The 13,303-nt window shown below is 43.9% G+C and overlaps 1 protein-coding gene across 1 annotated transcript in view; it reads right to left on the reverse strand.

The window, feature by feature from the left end:
• Nucleotides 1–7,201: 7,201 nt before the first annotated feature.
• The window catches only part of RAD17 (RAD17 homolog (S. pombe)), a gene marked incomplete at its 5' end in the record, with an annotated part of 10,578 nt that continues 4,476 nt past the window's right edge, over nucleotides 7,202–13,303 (reverse strand). Inside the window, 6 exons of the mRNA XM_010156236.1 lie at nucleotides 7,202–7,469; nucleotides 8,453–8,510; nucleotides 9,838–9,958; nucleotides 10,708–10,854; nucleotides 11,300–11,446; nucleotides 12,038–12,123. Coding sequence (XP_010154538.1) covers nucleotides 7,202–7,469; nucleotides 8,453–8,510; nucleotides 9,838–9,958; nucleotides 10,708–10,854; nucleotides 11,300–11,446; nucleotides 12,038–12,123 — 827 coding nt within the window. The remainder of the gene's footprint in view (nucleotides 7,470–8,452; nucleotides 8,511–9,837; nucleotides 9,959–10,707; nucleotides 10,855–11,299; nucleotides 11,447–12,037; nucleotides 12,124–13,303) is intronic.

The raw sequence follows: 13,303 nt of genomic DNA on the forward strand, positions 1-13,303 counted from the left end.
TTTGTGGTATTTTGCTAGCCAGAGTGTAGAACTGTGACAGCTGAGTAAACGCTCATTTCTCCAAATTCTACAAGATGAGAGGATGTAACACAACTCCTGAGCTCCTGCAATCAAACATGCACCTGCAGTGCTGCATTTAACCTGTACGTGACAAATAGAAAGCCCCAGAAATAAAAATAGTATGAAGAGACGCATTGCTACAGGAGGTACTTGATTTTTCCGACACCTGATGTTGCCTTAAACACCACTCGTGTCCACGAAGCGTACATAAAAGGGAACTACTGTAGAGCAGAGTCCTGGTAGCCTGACTTCAGTCAGCTTTCAAGGGCAACTTGGAGCATCATTAAAGGTGCAAAGCTCTCCAAACACACACTCTTCAGATGTAAAGTGAAGACTGAAAGCCTCTGCACAGTGCAAAGTAATTTACACTGCAGCCTTCTTTTGCTGAAGTCACTGCTACACCTGACATTCTCCAAACCACCTAGACCTTCCTTTGCTCTGCACAAGATAGACTTCCCTCTCACCCTTGAATTTTTCATTACTTCATTGGAAGCACTGCTCTGCTGGCCCTTTGCTTAGACTTGAACCATCTTTTCACTCACAGCCACTGAGATTTTAGCGTGCCTGAAACAGAGCCGAGTAGCCTTTTGCATAGCTTAAGCCATCCAGACCTGTTCTTTGCAAGCACTCGGATACAGACACATACAGTATTGAAACGTGATTTTGTTCCTCTTTTTTCCAGCTGTGCGACAGCTCTAGAGCTGCTTCTTGTCCAAGCTGCTGGGAGCTCTTGGTCCTGTCGCTGCGCCCATCTTTGAGCGACTCAGAGCAAACATCTTCCCCCAGTAATTTTACATGTAACAATGACAGAAAATCCAGCTGACTAATGAAGCTACGACGACAACTCTTCTGTTGCAGATACTGCTGCTGTCAGCCCCCCTACACGGAATCAGCTGTAGTGCTTGCCGTCTGCTGCGTTGTCTGTCTTCCTCATGGAAAAAACAGAGCTCGGTTCTGCCCCTACCTTCATACTTCCTCCCTGATTGAATTCCTGATTGAATTTGCTTGAAAAGTACTGAAATAGTCAACTTCGGGCTGACATGAGTGACTACATCTGCCAGACCCATCGGGAGGCCCTGTGGTGGTGTTTGTCTTCCCTCACAAACATCCCACACTGTGTAACACTACAACACCACTGGAAGACCCAGAGTGAGTGTTTTTCACCCAACAAGAAACGTCTGTTTAGATTTTCGTGAATATTTCAGTTGTGCAACCAAATCTCCTTTCCCTCCAGATGAAGCATCTTTCTGAGGAAACTACGCTTTCTATCACGAACACTGGTGGAAAATACTCGGCCTGTTCCAGCACGACATTGAACTTGTGAGGTGGAATATTGGCATGGGAGGTTGGGCTGAGCACAAGAGCCTTTGCCATAACATACGTGGTTGCTTGGGAGGGCCAGCAGAGAGAACAAGGAAGGTTGGTGGCACTGCAGAGCTAGGCTGTGGCATGTGTTACTCTTTCACCTCTTTTTGTGCCCTTTACTCTTTCCTGGGGGTATAGTGAGGGGTAGCTCCTGAGCTGTTCCCTCAGCTTTTTTGTGTTCTGCCTCTCGCCTGTGTGAGCTGAGGTCCCGCCATCCTCCTGGGAGAAGTTTCATGCCATCCAGGCTTTTGAAGGCTGAATCGTGTCTGCAGACAGCTCAGACATGTCTCACAGGGTGGCCACGGGGGCTCGCAGCAGCCCACTTTATCAGTTAAACCAACACAGGGTTAATGGCCAGGGGTAGGCAGCAGGACAGTGACTACCTGTGTGCCATCCACTAACCTTCCTGTTTTCAGAATGACCTCTCTTAGGGATTTCGAAGAAACATCAGAAACAAAAAGATGATGTGCTGAATGTTAGTACGTTTTCCTTCCTTCTTTGACTGCCTTTACTAATTTCTCCCTTCTCTCCAACAAAAGGATCACCCAAAATACAAACTGAACATGTCTGAAAACAGTTCCCAAAGTTTCAGAGGAAAGCACATGTATTGTTTTTGCTAGGCTTGGGAGTTTTGGTTGGTTGGTTGGTTTGCTTTTGTTGCTTACTCAGTCATCTTAAACATACCTGCAAGGTCCATCTGTATGGATGCGTTCCTATGAGCGGTGCTTCTGGTGTTACCTCGTTTTCCTATCTTTAATGTGCAGTACCATTGCGTTTCTTCCCGCCCTTCTTTTATAATGTCCATTTTTAAAATTAACACATAGGTCTTGCTTTCCTCCCTGATTAAATGAACTCCAGTTGGTCTCCAGGTTGCACGCTTCCTCTGACTCTGCATCAGCAAACTGTACGTTTTTCACTGTGCACTACACAGAAGTTGTGTTAGGCTTTCTGTGCTGGTTTTGGTTGGGACTGAGTTGGTTTTCTTCACAGCAGCTAGTATGAGGCTGTGTTTTGGGTTTGTGTGAGCTAGGGTTTGGATTTGCACATTGAAGAGTGTTGATAATGCTGGTATTTTCAGTTGTTGCTGAGGAATGTTTGTACCAAGTTGTTTTTTCGTTCCTGGTGCTGAGCTGGTGTTCCCAGCTTTTTCATTAGAAGAAGGTGGGAGAAGACATGGTCAGGATGGCTGACCCAGAATGGCCAAAGGAGTATTTCCCTCCATAACATGTTGTGCTCAGTATATAAGCTGGGGGTTGGGCCAGGGGTGGACTCCCTCTTACTCTCCTTCCCTGACTCCTAGCTGGTCTGTGGGTGGGGATCAGTTGTACCATTGGTTTTCATTTTCGTTATTTTCATTACATATTATTAGTATTGTTAGCATTATTATGATAATTATATTTAATTTACTTACAATTATTAAGTAGTTGTTATCTTGGCCCACAAGTTTCCTTGTCTTTTCCTCTGATCCTCCTCCTCTGGAGGGTGGGGGAGGTGAAGCGAGCAGCTGTGTGGTACTTGGATGCTGGCTGGGGTTAGACCACCACAGCCCTTTTTGGCTCCCAAGGTGGGTCTCAAAGGGTGTGAGATAACCACCGTTGAGGGTCATGGTATTAGTTGATTTGATCTGTATCATGCTCTCGTCTTTGCTGTATGTGTTAGAAATTGGCGGTGGCGTTTGCAGGGTGCTGTGCTCGGCTGTGATTAGTAGTGTTTTGCCTGAGATTTGTTTTTAGAACACTGACCTTCAGCTTCATGTGGTTTCTAAGTTACATGTGAAGCCGTTGCTGTACCTTGCATACCACAACATGGAGATGTTTAGCAATTCTACCTCTTCTTCCCAGAGGCTTTCATGGAGGAAACACAGAATAGCACTGCTGCTGCCTTGAACCCTGATGTTTCCTCCTGCATTACATTAACTTGTCAGTTTCTTGAAGATCCTTGGCTCATTAAATTACTTGGATTGGCAATGTGTGTTTGGCAAAGGAGCAGTCTGCCTGTAGCTCCGTGCGTGCTGCTCAGTAGGTGCCGGGGTAGCTGCTGCCAGGACACAGAGACCAAAACTGAGTCCTAGATCTCATTGTGTCAGATGCTCTGCACACCTGTACTCCCAGTTAGTGCTTGCTCCAAACACAAAGGGGGGGAAGGGGCTAAAACGTAAAAAAAAAAAAAAACCAACAACCACCCAAGTGGAAAGATCTGCCTAATTTTCCCCATTTTAAGTTCAATATCCTCAGAGGAGGTCGTAGAAGACAGAACAGAAATCAATTCTCCTTACCTGGTAACTTCTCATATCTCTCGAAAACTTTGCCAAAGCAGTAAGAATTTTTTTGTCACATTTTTTAACCATTTTTCTAGCATCCTGATACTGCCAGTGGTTTCACCAGCTCTTTTGCTAATACACAGGCAGGGAGTTCCCTGTACCTTTGCCTACGAAGGGAGAAGCGTTTCCTTGTGTTTGCGTCCAAGGCCTCTTCAGTGTGAAAACGTACTGGATCCAACTCCAGTTCGAGAGCTCCTGCCCTGGAGGATGTGGTCGTGCAACCTTGGGCACGGATGTGCTAGCAGGCAGCATAGACTACACGTACTTGTGCTGCGCCAGGCCGGCTCCCCTCTGGCATCCGTTTGAAACCGAGACTGCACAAGAGCGAGGAGGTCGGGCAGCCAATGCCAGTAACAGGTGTTGTTGACAGGGGGTAGAAGAGAACTACTCACGGTGAGCTGGATCAAGAGGTGATTCCTCTTGACCACCCCACACAACACGACATCCAACAGTGGCATTTGCTGACAAGGGTGACCTTTCAGGCCCGGTTTGCAGATTCTTTCTGTTCATCTATGGAGAACTCTGCTGTTAGACAAGGTGAAAAACGTGCTTCCGAACAATTGTTCCTCAGAGGAGGGGAAGCCCAAGAAGGCCATGACAACCGAAGGTGTGTCCTCCCAGCTGGACGAGGGCTGGCTTTGGTGCAGGCGGGTGCACCCAGCACCGCGTGGGCTCTGCCTCGCACAGATGTCAGTGATGCACCATCTGCACTGAACACACCCTCACTTACAGCCACAGCTGGAGACGGCATGTTGGATGGGTTCAAGCAGGAGCCACGGGCATTTCCCAAAGGCTGTCGGAGCTGCTGACTTTTCTTTGAGCACACCAAAAGATACCTGTACTTTTCCTTCTTGGGATGCTCCGAAATTGCTCCTGTCTGAAGGGCGGTTCTCTTATTTTCCCTGCCCTGTAATAGCATTGCTGAGGGACCCAAAACAGACCCTGCCAGTCCCTAGAGAGGAGAGTGGGCTGTAGCACTGACAGGTGTTCTTGTGCCTGGTGGCAGCAACACAAGCAGTCAGCACTTCCCTTCGGCTCACCTGGGGTTTGACTTAACCACAATTTGGCTTTGACAGGGTGACGACCAGCACTGCAAGTTTGGGGCTTCCATCCTGTTCACAGAATCACAGAATGGTTTGGGTTGGAAGGGACCTTAAAGATCATCCAGTTCCAACCCCCCTGCCATGGGCAGGGACACCTTGCACTAGACCAGGTTGCTCAAAGCCTCATCCAGCCTGGCCTTGAACACTTCCACGGATGGGGCATCCACAGCTTCTCTGGGAAACCTGTTCCAGGGCTTCACCACACTGTCTGTGAAGAATTTCTTCCTGATAGCTAATCTAAACCTCCCCACTTTCAATTTAAACCCGTTACCCCTTGTCCTGTCACTACAGGCCCTTGTAAAAAGTCCCCCCCAGCTTCCTTGTAGCCCCTTCAGGTACTGGAAGGTGCTCTAAGGTCTCCCCAGAGCCTTCTCTTCTCCAGGCTGAACCAGCCCAACTCTCTCAGCCTGTCCCCATAGCAGAGGTGCTCCAGCCCTCTGAGCATCTTCGTGGCCTCCTCTGGACTCGCTCCAACCGGTCAATATCCTTCTGATGTTGAGGGCTCCACAGCTGGACACAGCACTCCAGGTGGAGTCTCACCAGAGCAGAGTAGAGGGGCAGTTTTTTTGGCTGAGTTCAGCCATGTATACATAATGCCATCACAGCAGGACTAAGTGCCAGTACTACCCCGGCTAAAGCGGCTGCTGAACACCGTAAGAGCTGATTTACCTTGCCTTCTCCTCTATAATCCACAGTGGCTGACATTACCCTGCTTGCAGTTCTCAGAACAAACCTATTCCATGATGGCACTGCTTCCAAGAGCCATCCTTTCGCAGACATTCGAGCGCAACAGATTATTGAAGAGAATAAATGCCCTTTTTTTTGGGTGGCGTTTTCACGTGAAAGAGGTTTTACAGAAATTGCTGTGGAAGCTGGAGCTGATAGTGCTAAGTCTCTTCTAATACAACGTACAGTTAAGCAGGGGAGAGTGTTGAATGCTGACCACGAAAGGGCAAGGCCAACAGTAACGCTAAGGAGTTGATGTGAATTACTATTATTACCCGATACTGCTGCAAGGAAAGCTGAAAAGATACAAAGAAGTAGCTTGGAGTTTCACTTGTGAAGTTTTTTAAAAAAAAAAAAAAAAAAACAAAACAGTATTTCATGCCTTACTGTCATTTGCACCAGAGGTCCCCCGGGAGCACAGGAGGGGTCAGATGGCATTTCAGGGACACTCCACTGCAGGAGGCCCAAGTGAGCTACCACGCAGGCTGAGCAGGGGTCAAGCCCACCCAAAGCACCCTGGAGAGGGGGAGAGGTGTAATGGGGCATCAACGGCCAAAAAAAACAGTGAGACTTGACTCTAATCTGTACAGCTATAACGGAATTACGGGAGAAATTTCCCTCTTCAAAATTAAACAGTAGCTATAGTGGAAAGACTACACCTGCCCCCTGAGAGAAGACAAATCTGGACTTTTTAACAGCAGCATCAATTCCAAGGTTACGGTGGATAAACACATATTTTCTTCTACTAAACTCTGGATGTAAGCAGTACAGAAATGCATCTTTGGTCTGATTTCCTCCCTGTCCAAGGCAACATATCAGATTCATTGCACGGACCAACCCCCATTGCAGTGAAATGCTGAAGTCTGACACGGTCTGTTCAGACGCTTCTCACGTGCTGGTTGCCAAACATGGGATTCTTCTTTCCCCCAGCACAACTGCAGTTGGAGAAAAACAGCACACTACAACATGAGTAAAGGACGAGAAGGAATTACACTCAACCGGTCTGTTTTCCCCTCAAGTTATGAAAAATACCTTTTCAAAAAAGGATCCAAAATAACAAACACATGAAAATCTGTGGCAGAGTAGAACACAGTATTAATACAGTAGGAGTTTTATTTACATCATCAGTATAGGGCATCAAACCCTTTACACGTACACTAGTCTCATCTTTCAGAAGGGCCAAGCTTCCAAACTTTTTTGAAGGTATGCTTTAATAAAACCTTGAAATGCTAACAACTTACCCACGGCATACTCAGGGGACCTACTGTACAACTGCAAAGCAAATTAAAGCGTGTATAAAAATAACTTAATTGTCACGCTGTTTACCTACAGTCTGTTTGAAACTAGTATCAGTCACCATTTATTATTCTGGTTTTATAGATTGTTTCATGGCTCAGGAGAGGCAGGGAATCGCCTGTACTTTTGTATTCAGCTCAGGTCTGATCCTGCCAAGTTGAGAGGAAGCCAAGGAGACCTGTCCTGATGCCACACCGCATGTTTAGGCTTGGCCTCCTAGCCCACGTAAACAGTGAAAGCACTACTTTTGGGCAGACCACACTCACTTCAGCAAAGGCCTTTGAAGCCCATGGATCTGTTCAGGCAGGTCAGCGGTTGATTTTTTTGGTACTCAGTCACTATCATATTCCTCTATTTTTAATTCATCTTCCTCCATAATCGCTTGAGCTGCAACAGGCTGAGGCTGACTGCAAGGCAGTTCACTTCCACTGCACTGGCTAGAAGAGAGAGGGAATCCATCTGATTGATTCTCATTCGTCCTGTTTTTCTTCACTGGTAGAGCTGTCCCCACAGCATGCACATCGGCCTCGTCCCCCTCAGAGGTAAGAAATACGTCCGGTATCCCAGGATCTTTGTCAGTAAGCATTTCAAGCTTTAGCCTGTGAAGTTATCATTACAACAGTAAGTTACCACAGAAGAACAACCCCACCCCTCTCCTGCTCTCTCACATGGAAGCTGCAACAGAAAACACTGCCCGCGTGCTGCACAGGCGGGGGTCACCCGTCTCGGCTGAACGGCTTTCACGTTTTCTGGCAGTAATGCCATCCCTCAAACGCAGTGAATTCAGGCTGCACACATTCTGTGCTTACAGCGCGACGTTTTCAGAGCTCCGCGCACGTCTTCCCGGTACAGATGCCTGCGCCCAGAGCTCAACGCGTACAGAGGTGACAGCCTGCAGAAGACACCGGAGTTTCTCTCAGGGAAGAGACCACCCTGCGTAGCCTCGAAACACAGCAACAGCAAAACGCCTCGCTCTGCTTGTGCCCTGGCCACTCCCCAGCACCCGCCGTTGCTTCAGGTTTCCCCCTTATGGTGACAGTGGCTTTGCTTACTTTCCCTCGAGTATACGAGCTGCTAACAATTGCCTGACTGACCACAGCCCACGGAGCATTAGACAGTACATCTCCAACACACACGTGAACAGAGAACGTTCTATCAAGCTTCCATATTAGTTTTATATCATGATAAACAACAGGGAAAGCGCACTATGCTCTTTGATCAATTCAGTTTTATTCTCACATAAGTGCTTTTGTCTGTAAAAACTTTTATTCAACTCATGCACTGGAGAAACACAGAGCTCTAGGACAGAGCTCATGTTTGCTACAATGGGAAAGAAAGCTGAAGAAGGATCAAAAGCAAGACTGTAGCAGAAACGTTGCTACTGATATTGGAATGGTAAACAGACTGGAACTGGAAAATGTTAACAGGCAAAATATAAAATAACCACACCACAAGTGAGGGAAAATGTCACATCACGGATGTACCTGTAAGATGTTTCTCTACAAAAGGGGTCTTTTCCTCAATATATTAAGAAAGAAAGAAAGTCTTACTTTCTTTAAGAGAAGACAGAAGGCAAGTTTACCTCTCAAAATGTCTCTTCAGTGGTAGCCTCCCAACGTCTTGGATAAAAGCAATCTGAGCTGAGAACAAAGAATCACCAGTATCAGATTGAGCAAATCACAATGCACATACAATGAAACATACTGGAAAATAAATAATTACTAAGTTTAGTCAAGCAATCCTGTATGTATTTAATATTTTGGGTACCAAAACAGTGCATGCACACGTATGGGGTTTTTTCATGTTGGGGTTTGTTTGGGGTTTTTTCCCCCCAAACTGTTTACTACATTACCATAACATATTTACAGTTTGACTACACACAAAAAACACCCTGACACACCATCAACTGTGTATTTATGATGCAGAATCATTATTCCACAGCCTACAAAATGAATTCATCCTGATGTCAAGGCATCAGTTAAGACATGATGCCTGTTACTAGAAGTAATTAACACAGCATAAGTGATCCACCTGGCTAAATAGTAATTTTTGGGTGAGGTACCGTAACCAAAGTTATTTTTTCTGCTTGACCTGTCCACTATTGGATTGCCTCAGGTTACACTATTTAATGCAGCACAAACTTGGATTTTGTTTACTTCACCTGGGATTGGCTTTTTAAAGCCTTTTAAAGTCTGTCGATGTAACTGGAAAGGGACCAATAAGCAACGAAGATCTAGTTCATACTGTCTACTAGGTTTCCAAAAGTCGTCTCAATAAATGCTCTAGTAAAGGCTTTTAAAAGAATCCCTAAGCCTAAGAGAACACTTAATTAGTAAAGTTTGATAAACAATTAATGAATGGGAAGTGGTGAGAGGGGTTAACTCTTGCAATGGACAAAAGTTGCCAATACATTTCTGCAGCAATCTGTGCTAGGACCTGGGCTATCCGGTACATTCTTAAACATAACCCTGTGAAAAAAGGGGGTGAAGAGCCAGATGAGCAATTTTGCCAATGCCACCCAGTTAAACTGGCTAGTAACGATGTGAGCAGACAGAAAAGCTGTGCAAGGACCCTAAGAGGCTGAGAGACTGACGACACTGGAAGTATACAGAGAGCAGAAATCCATACAGTTAAAAAAAATTTCAGATAACTCCAAAACGAGGACCCTGTCTTGCACATTTTTAAAGCGTCATGTACACCTCGCTTCTGCCAAGAAAGATACTTGCTTTAATTATTTCGGTTACACACGTTTTAAAAACGTTCTTGATGCTGTTTCGAACTTAACAGGACAACTTTAATTTTGGCTGTGTTACCAGAAACATTTTTGGGTTATCAGCTACAGGCATTTACCTCAAGTATTTTTTTTACTTAGGCAAAAGCAGAGAGTGCACTGACATTTTGGGTTACAAAATTTTTCAGTATGCTTTAATTGCAAAAGAGTCCAAGATCGAGTTACACCCATCTTACCTTGGTTTCTCATTGGATTTGCTAACATAGCAAGATAAGGCAACAGCTCTGTCTGAAGACACTCAGGTGGTAAACAGAAGCTTGAAAAGAGAGATTTTGCAGCAAGGCAATTTTCTTGATACTGTAGGAGTTGGAGGAAAAAGAAACACAAGTTAAAAAAAACGTGGTAAATCATTATTAATGTAGATATTCTGTACCATAAAGAGACAGACTTTCATTTTGCCTGCTGGCTGACTATGCACAAGCTACTGTAAAACGAGACCAGAAAAGATAGGCTGTTAAGAGTTAACATGTACTGATCATAAAAACAGTAAATTCCTTCATTTGTGCCTTTTGCTGAGCATTAAAATTTCCAGAAAATATTTATTCCTTGATTATAGGATTTCCCACCCATTCAGGCCATTTTTTGCCAGATAGGGCAAAGGAAGTACTAGGTCAAATGCAAAAAAACTGGCAAGAACTTGGGTGTCTCACGAACCAGCTACTTCTAATAAACAGATAAAACATAACAGCAGTAATTTGTTAAACTTAACAACAGTTTAATGTGATTTAAACTGCTCAAAAACTTAAACTTACTTTTAGGAATAATTTATAGTATTTTCAACACTAACTGTGTCTCCATCAATTTAGGATTAAGACTCTCCCAACAGTATGCCAATTTGGACACAGGAATCAGACCTTGTCAGAGGCTTCCAATTTATTTTTCCATTAAAGGAATAATAAAAATGTAAGCAGGTGCTTTTTAGAAGTAGCTTGTATCTAAACAAGACATTTCACAAGTTTAGCAATGTGAGAAAATTTCATCTATACTATTCGTCTGTCATACCTTACCCAAAAAATCCACAAACAATTAATCAATCAAGCATTTACCTTCTTATTGATAAAAAACCACTGGGGTTTATGTAAAGGCCGGAACCCCATGCCTCCTTGGTGGTGGGCAAAGGCTCTGGATGTATTTGAATGTATCACCCCTCGGGTAGCCACAGATGCACTGTATTTTTCCATCACAGGCCGTGTCTAAGAGAGAAATGGAGCATTACGTGAGCTCAAGGTCTCTGTACAGTGTATCGCAGTGAACTAACACAGACCCTAATTGCAGTGACAGGGGAGGCCAGGAATATATTTAGATTCCTGTGAAACTTACTCAAAGCAGCTGAATAGAAAAAAAAAAAGCTGAATTAATTCAGGGAAAAGACAGACTCAAACACATTTTTAGCATAAATATGTTCTACTTAGAATATTATACAAAGTATTTTTACAAACACTATAATCCACTGTAATAAAATATTGACAGAAGTTGGACCTCTTTCTCTTCTATAGTCGATGTACTTTAGTGTTCATTAACAATTCAGTATCACCTGTTTGAAGTAAACATTCAGAAACACTTAGAGAACAGTCTAGAAGCTCAATGTCAGAGCATTTAAAAAAAAAAAGTACACGTGCATAAAAAGATGACACTTACGCTCCAATTACCACAAAGGACATCAGCGGTGCTCAAATAGTCACTGGCTCTCACTATATCATCTACATCAAAAAAAAAGTCTACATAGTTCTGGTGAAGGTATAAATTAAACATGCTTCCAGACATATGTGATTTTTCCACAATATCCTGTTAGGAAAAAAAGAAGAGTAAGTTTTACACAGCATATAAGGAAAAGTGCCCTGCAAGAGGTATGACACATTGAGATGGTTAGGGAGCTGGCACACATGATCTACGAAGTGATGCTTATACAGAAAAGGGAGGTTGGTTTGCTCACAGAGAGGGCTAACTGTGAGGATGGAGGGGCAGAAGACTGTGCTGTCTTCTACTCTCTTAATGGGTGGTAGCAGAAAGGCGAGCTCAACTCCTCTTAGCAATGCACAGCAAAAGGAGGAGCGGTAACAGCAGGGGCCGCAGCCAGGGCAAGCCTGCCTCCTACTACAAGTCCATCAGTGAGGTGAGAGAACCTCTGTCCCTTGGAGATACTCAAGATTTGACAGGTCAAGAGCCTGGGAACCTCACCTACCTCTGAATTTAGCCTCCAGAGGTCACTTCCAGGTTATTCTATAACTTAGGCAGACTGAATACACAATATATTAAGATCAGTGGCAAAACCACTTGAGAATTTGCACAGAGTTAAATTTAGAGCTAGTTCTCTTGTTTTGGTGGTGTTTTTTTTTTTCAAACCAAACTGGAATTAAGTAGTTATTGCAGATGTACCTCAGGCTGAATAAGCAAGGTGTCTCGACGATACTCTGACAAGTGAGCAGGCAGCTGAGGAAATTCCCATTCTGACACTGCTTCTCCTACAAAGGATTTAATAATCTTTAGTCTTTTAGTATCAGAAACGTTACATTTCTGCATATCGTCAAAAAAAGCCAGAAGAAAGAGACACACATTTAAGAGTAAATATTCCAAAAACAGAATAAAAATTAGACTGGAGCAAGAACAGAGATGTGTAACTGCACAAACGGTAGTTTCTGCATACACTGAGCACCATTTTTAGCAACTGTCAACTCTACCAGCAACTTGATTACAACTTCCAGAAAACTCTTGATGCAGGCACAAGTACTCAATTACATAGTCAATATTACATAGTCAACACCACAGTTAGTTGCATTACACTTCATATGAAAATAATTAGCCTAAATTTATTACATTTCCTCATCTCACTATTTCTCCTCAGTTGATTTTTGAACTGATATTGTGAATTATTGACAAAAATGTAGACAGCCAGTGGCAACCTGGTCTAGTGGAAGGTGTCCCTGCCCATGGCAGGGGGGTTGGAACTGGATGGTCTTTAAGGTCCTTTCCACTGCAAACCATCCTGTGACACTATTCTATGATTCTATGACTTGGCTAAGTGAAAAAAAAAAAAAAAAATTACTGCTATGACTTGGCTAATGAAAAAAAAAAAAAAAAAATTACTAGTTTAGTAAGTACCAAATGCTTATGAATTAGTTTTTAAATGTTAAAAAGTACTGTAACCAGTACTGTAACCACAAAAGGGAGCAGATAGGTTCTGTATATTTACAGAATGTGGGTGTATGGAAAATAGAACTTTCAGCAGTTGTACGGTGGAAAGTATTTTGGAGAGGTGGAAAGGGAGAGTGGGTATGAGAGAAAAGTGGAAGAGGTTTTCAGGTCAGAAAGGAGAGAGCACATGTCTGTTGAAGGGAAAAAAAAGTTGAGATAAAAAGTAGGGAGGAAAAGACAGCAGATACACAAATAAGGGAGTCAGTAGCAATGAGGTTATAGGGCTGTTCCTAATCTTTAGGAATGCAGACTAGTACAAAACATAACGGTACAACAGTAGCTACACAAAAGCAAAATCTGCTTTTGTACCAATCAACAAACGTGGTGGCCATCTCCCTAGCTTTCTGTGCCTCACAGCATGTGGACCTGGAAGTCCACCTGGAATGTCCACATGGAGTACTGTGTCCAGCTGTGGAGCCCTCAACATCAGAAGGATATAGACTGGTTGGA

The sequence above is a fragment of the Eurypyga helias genome, unplaced genomic scaffold (genome assembly GCF_000690775.1).
Source record: "Eurypyga helias isolate BGI_N326 unplaced genomic scaffold, ASM69077v1 scaffold3680, whole genome shotgun sequence".
Classification (NCBI taxonomy): domain Eukaryota; kingdom Metazoa; phylum Chordata; class Aves; order Eurypygiformes; family Eurypygidae; genus Eurypyga; species Eurypyga helias.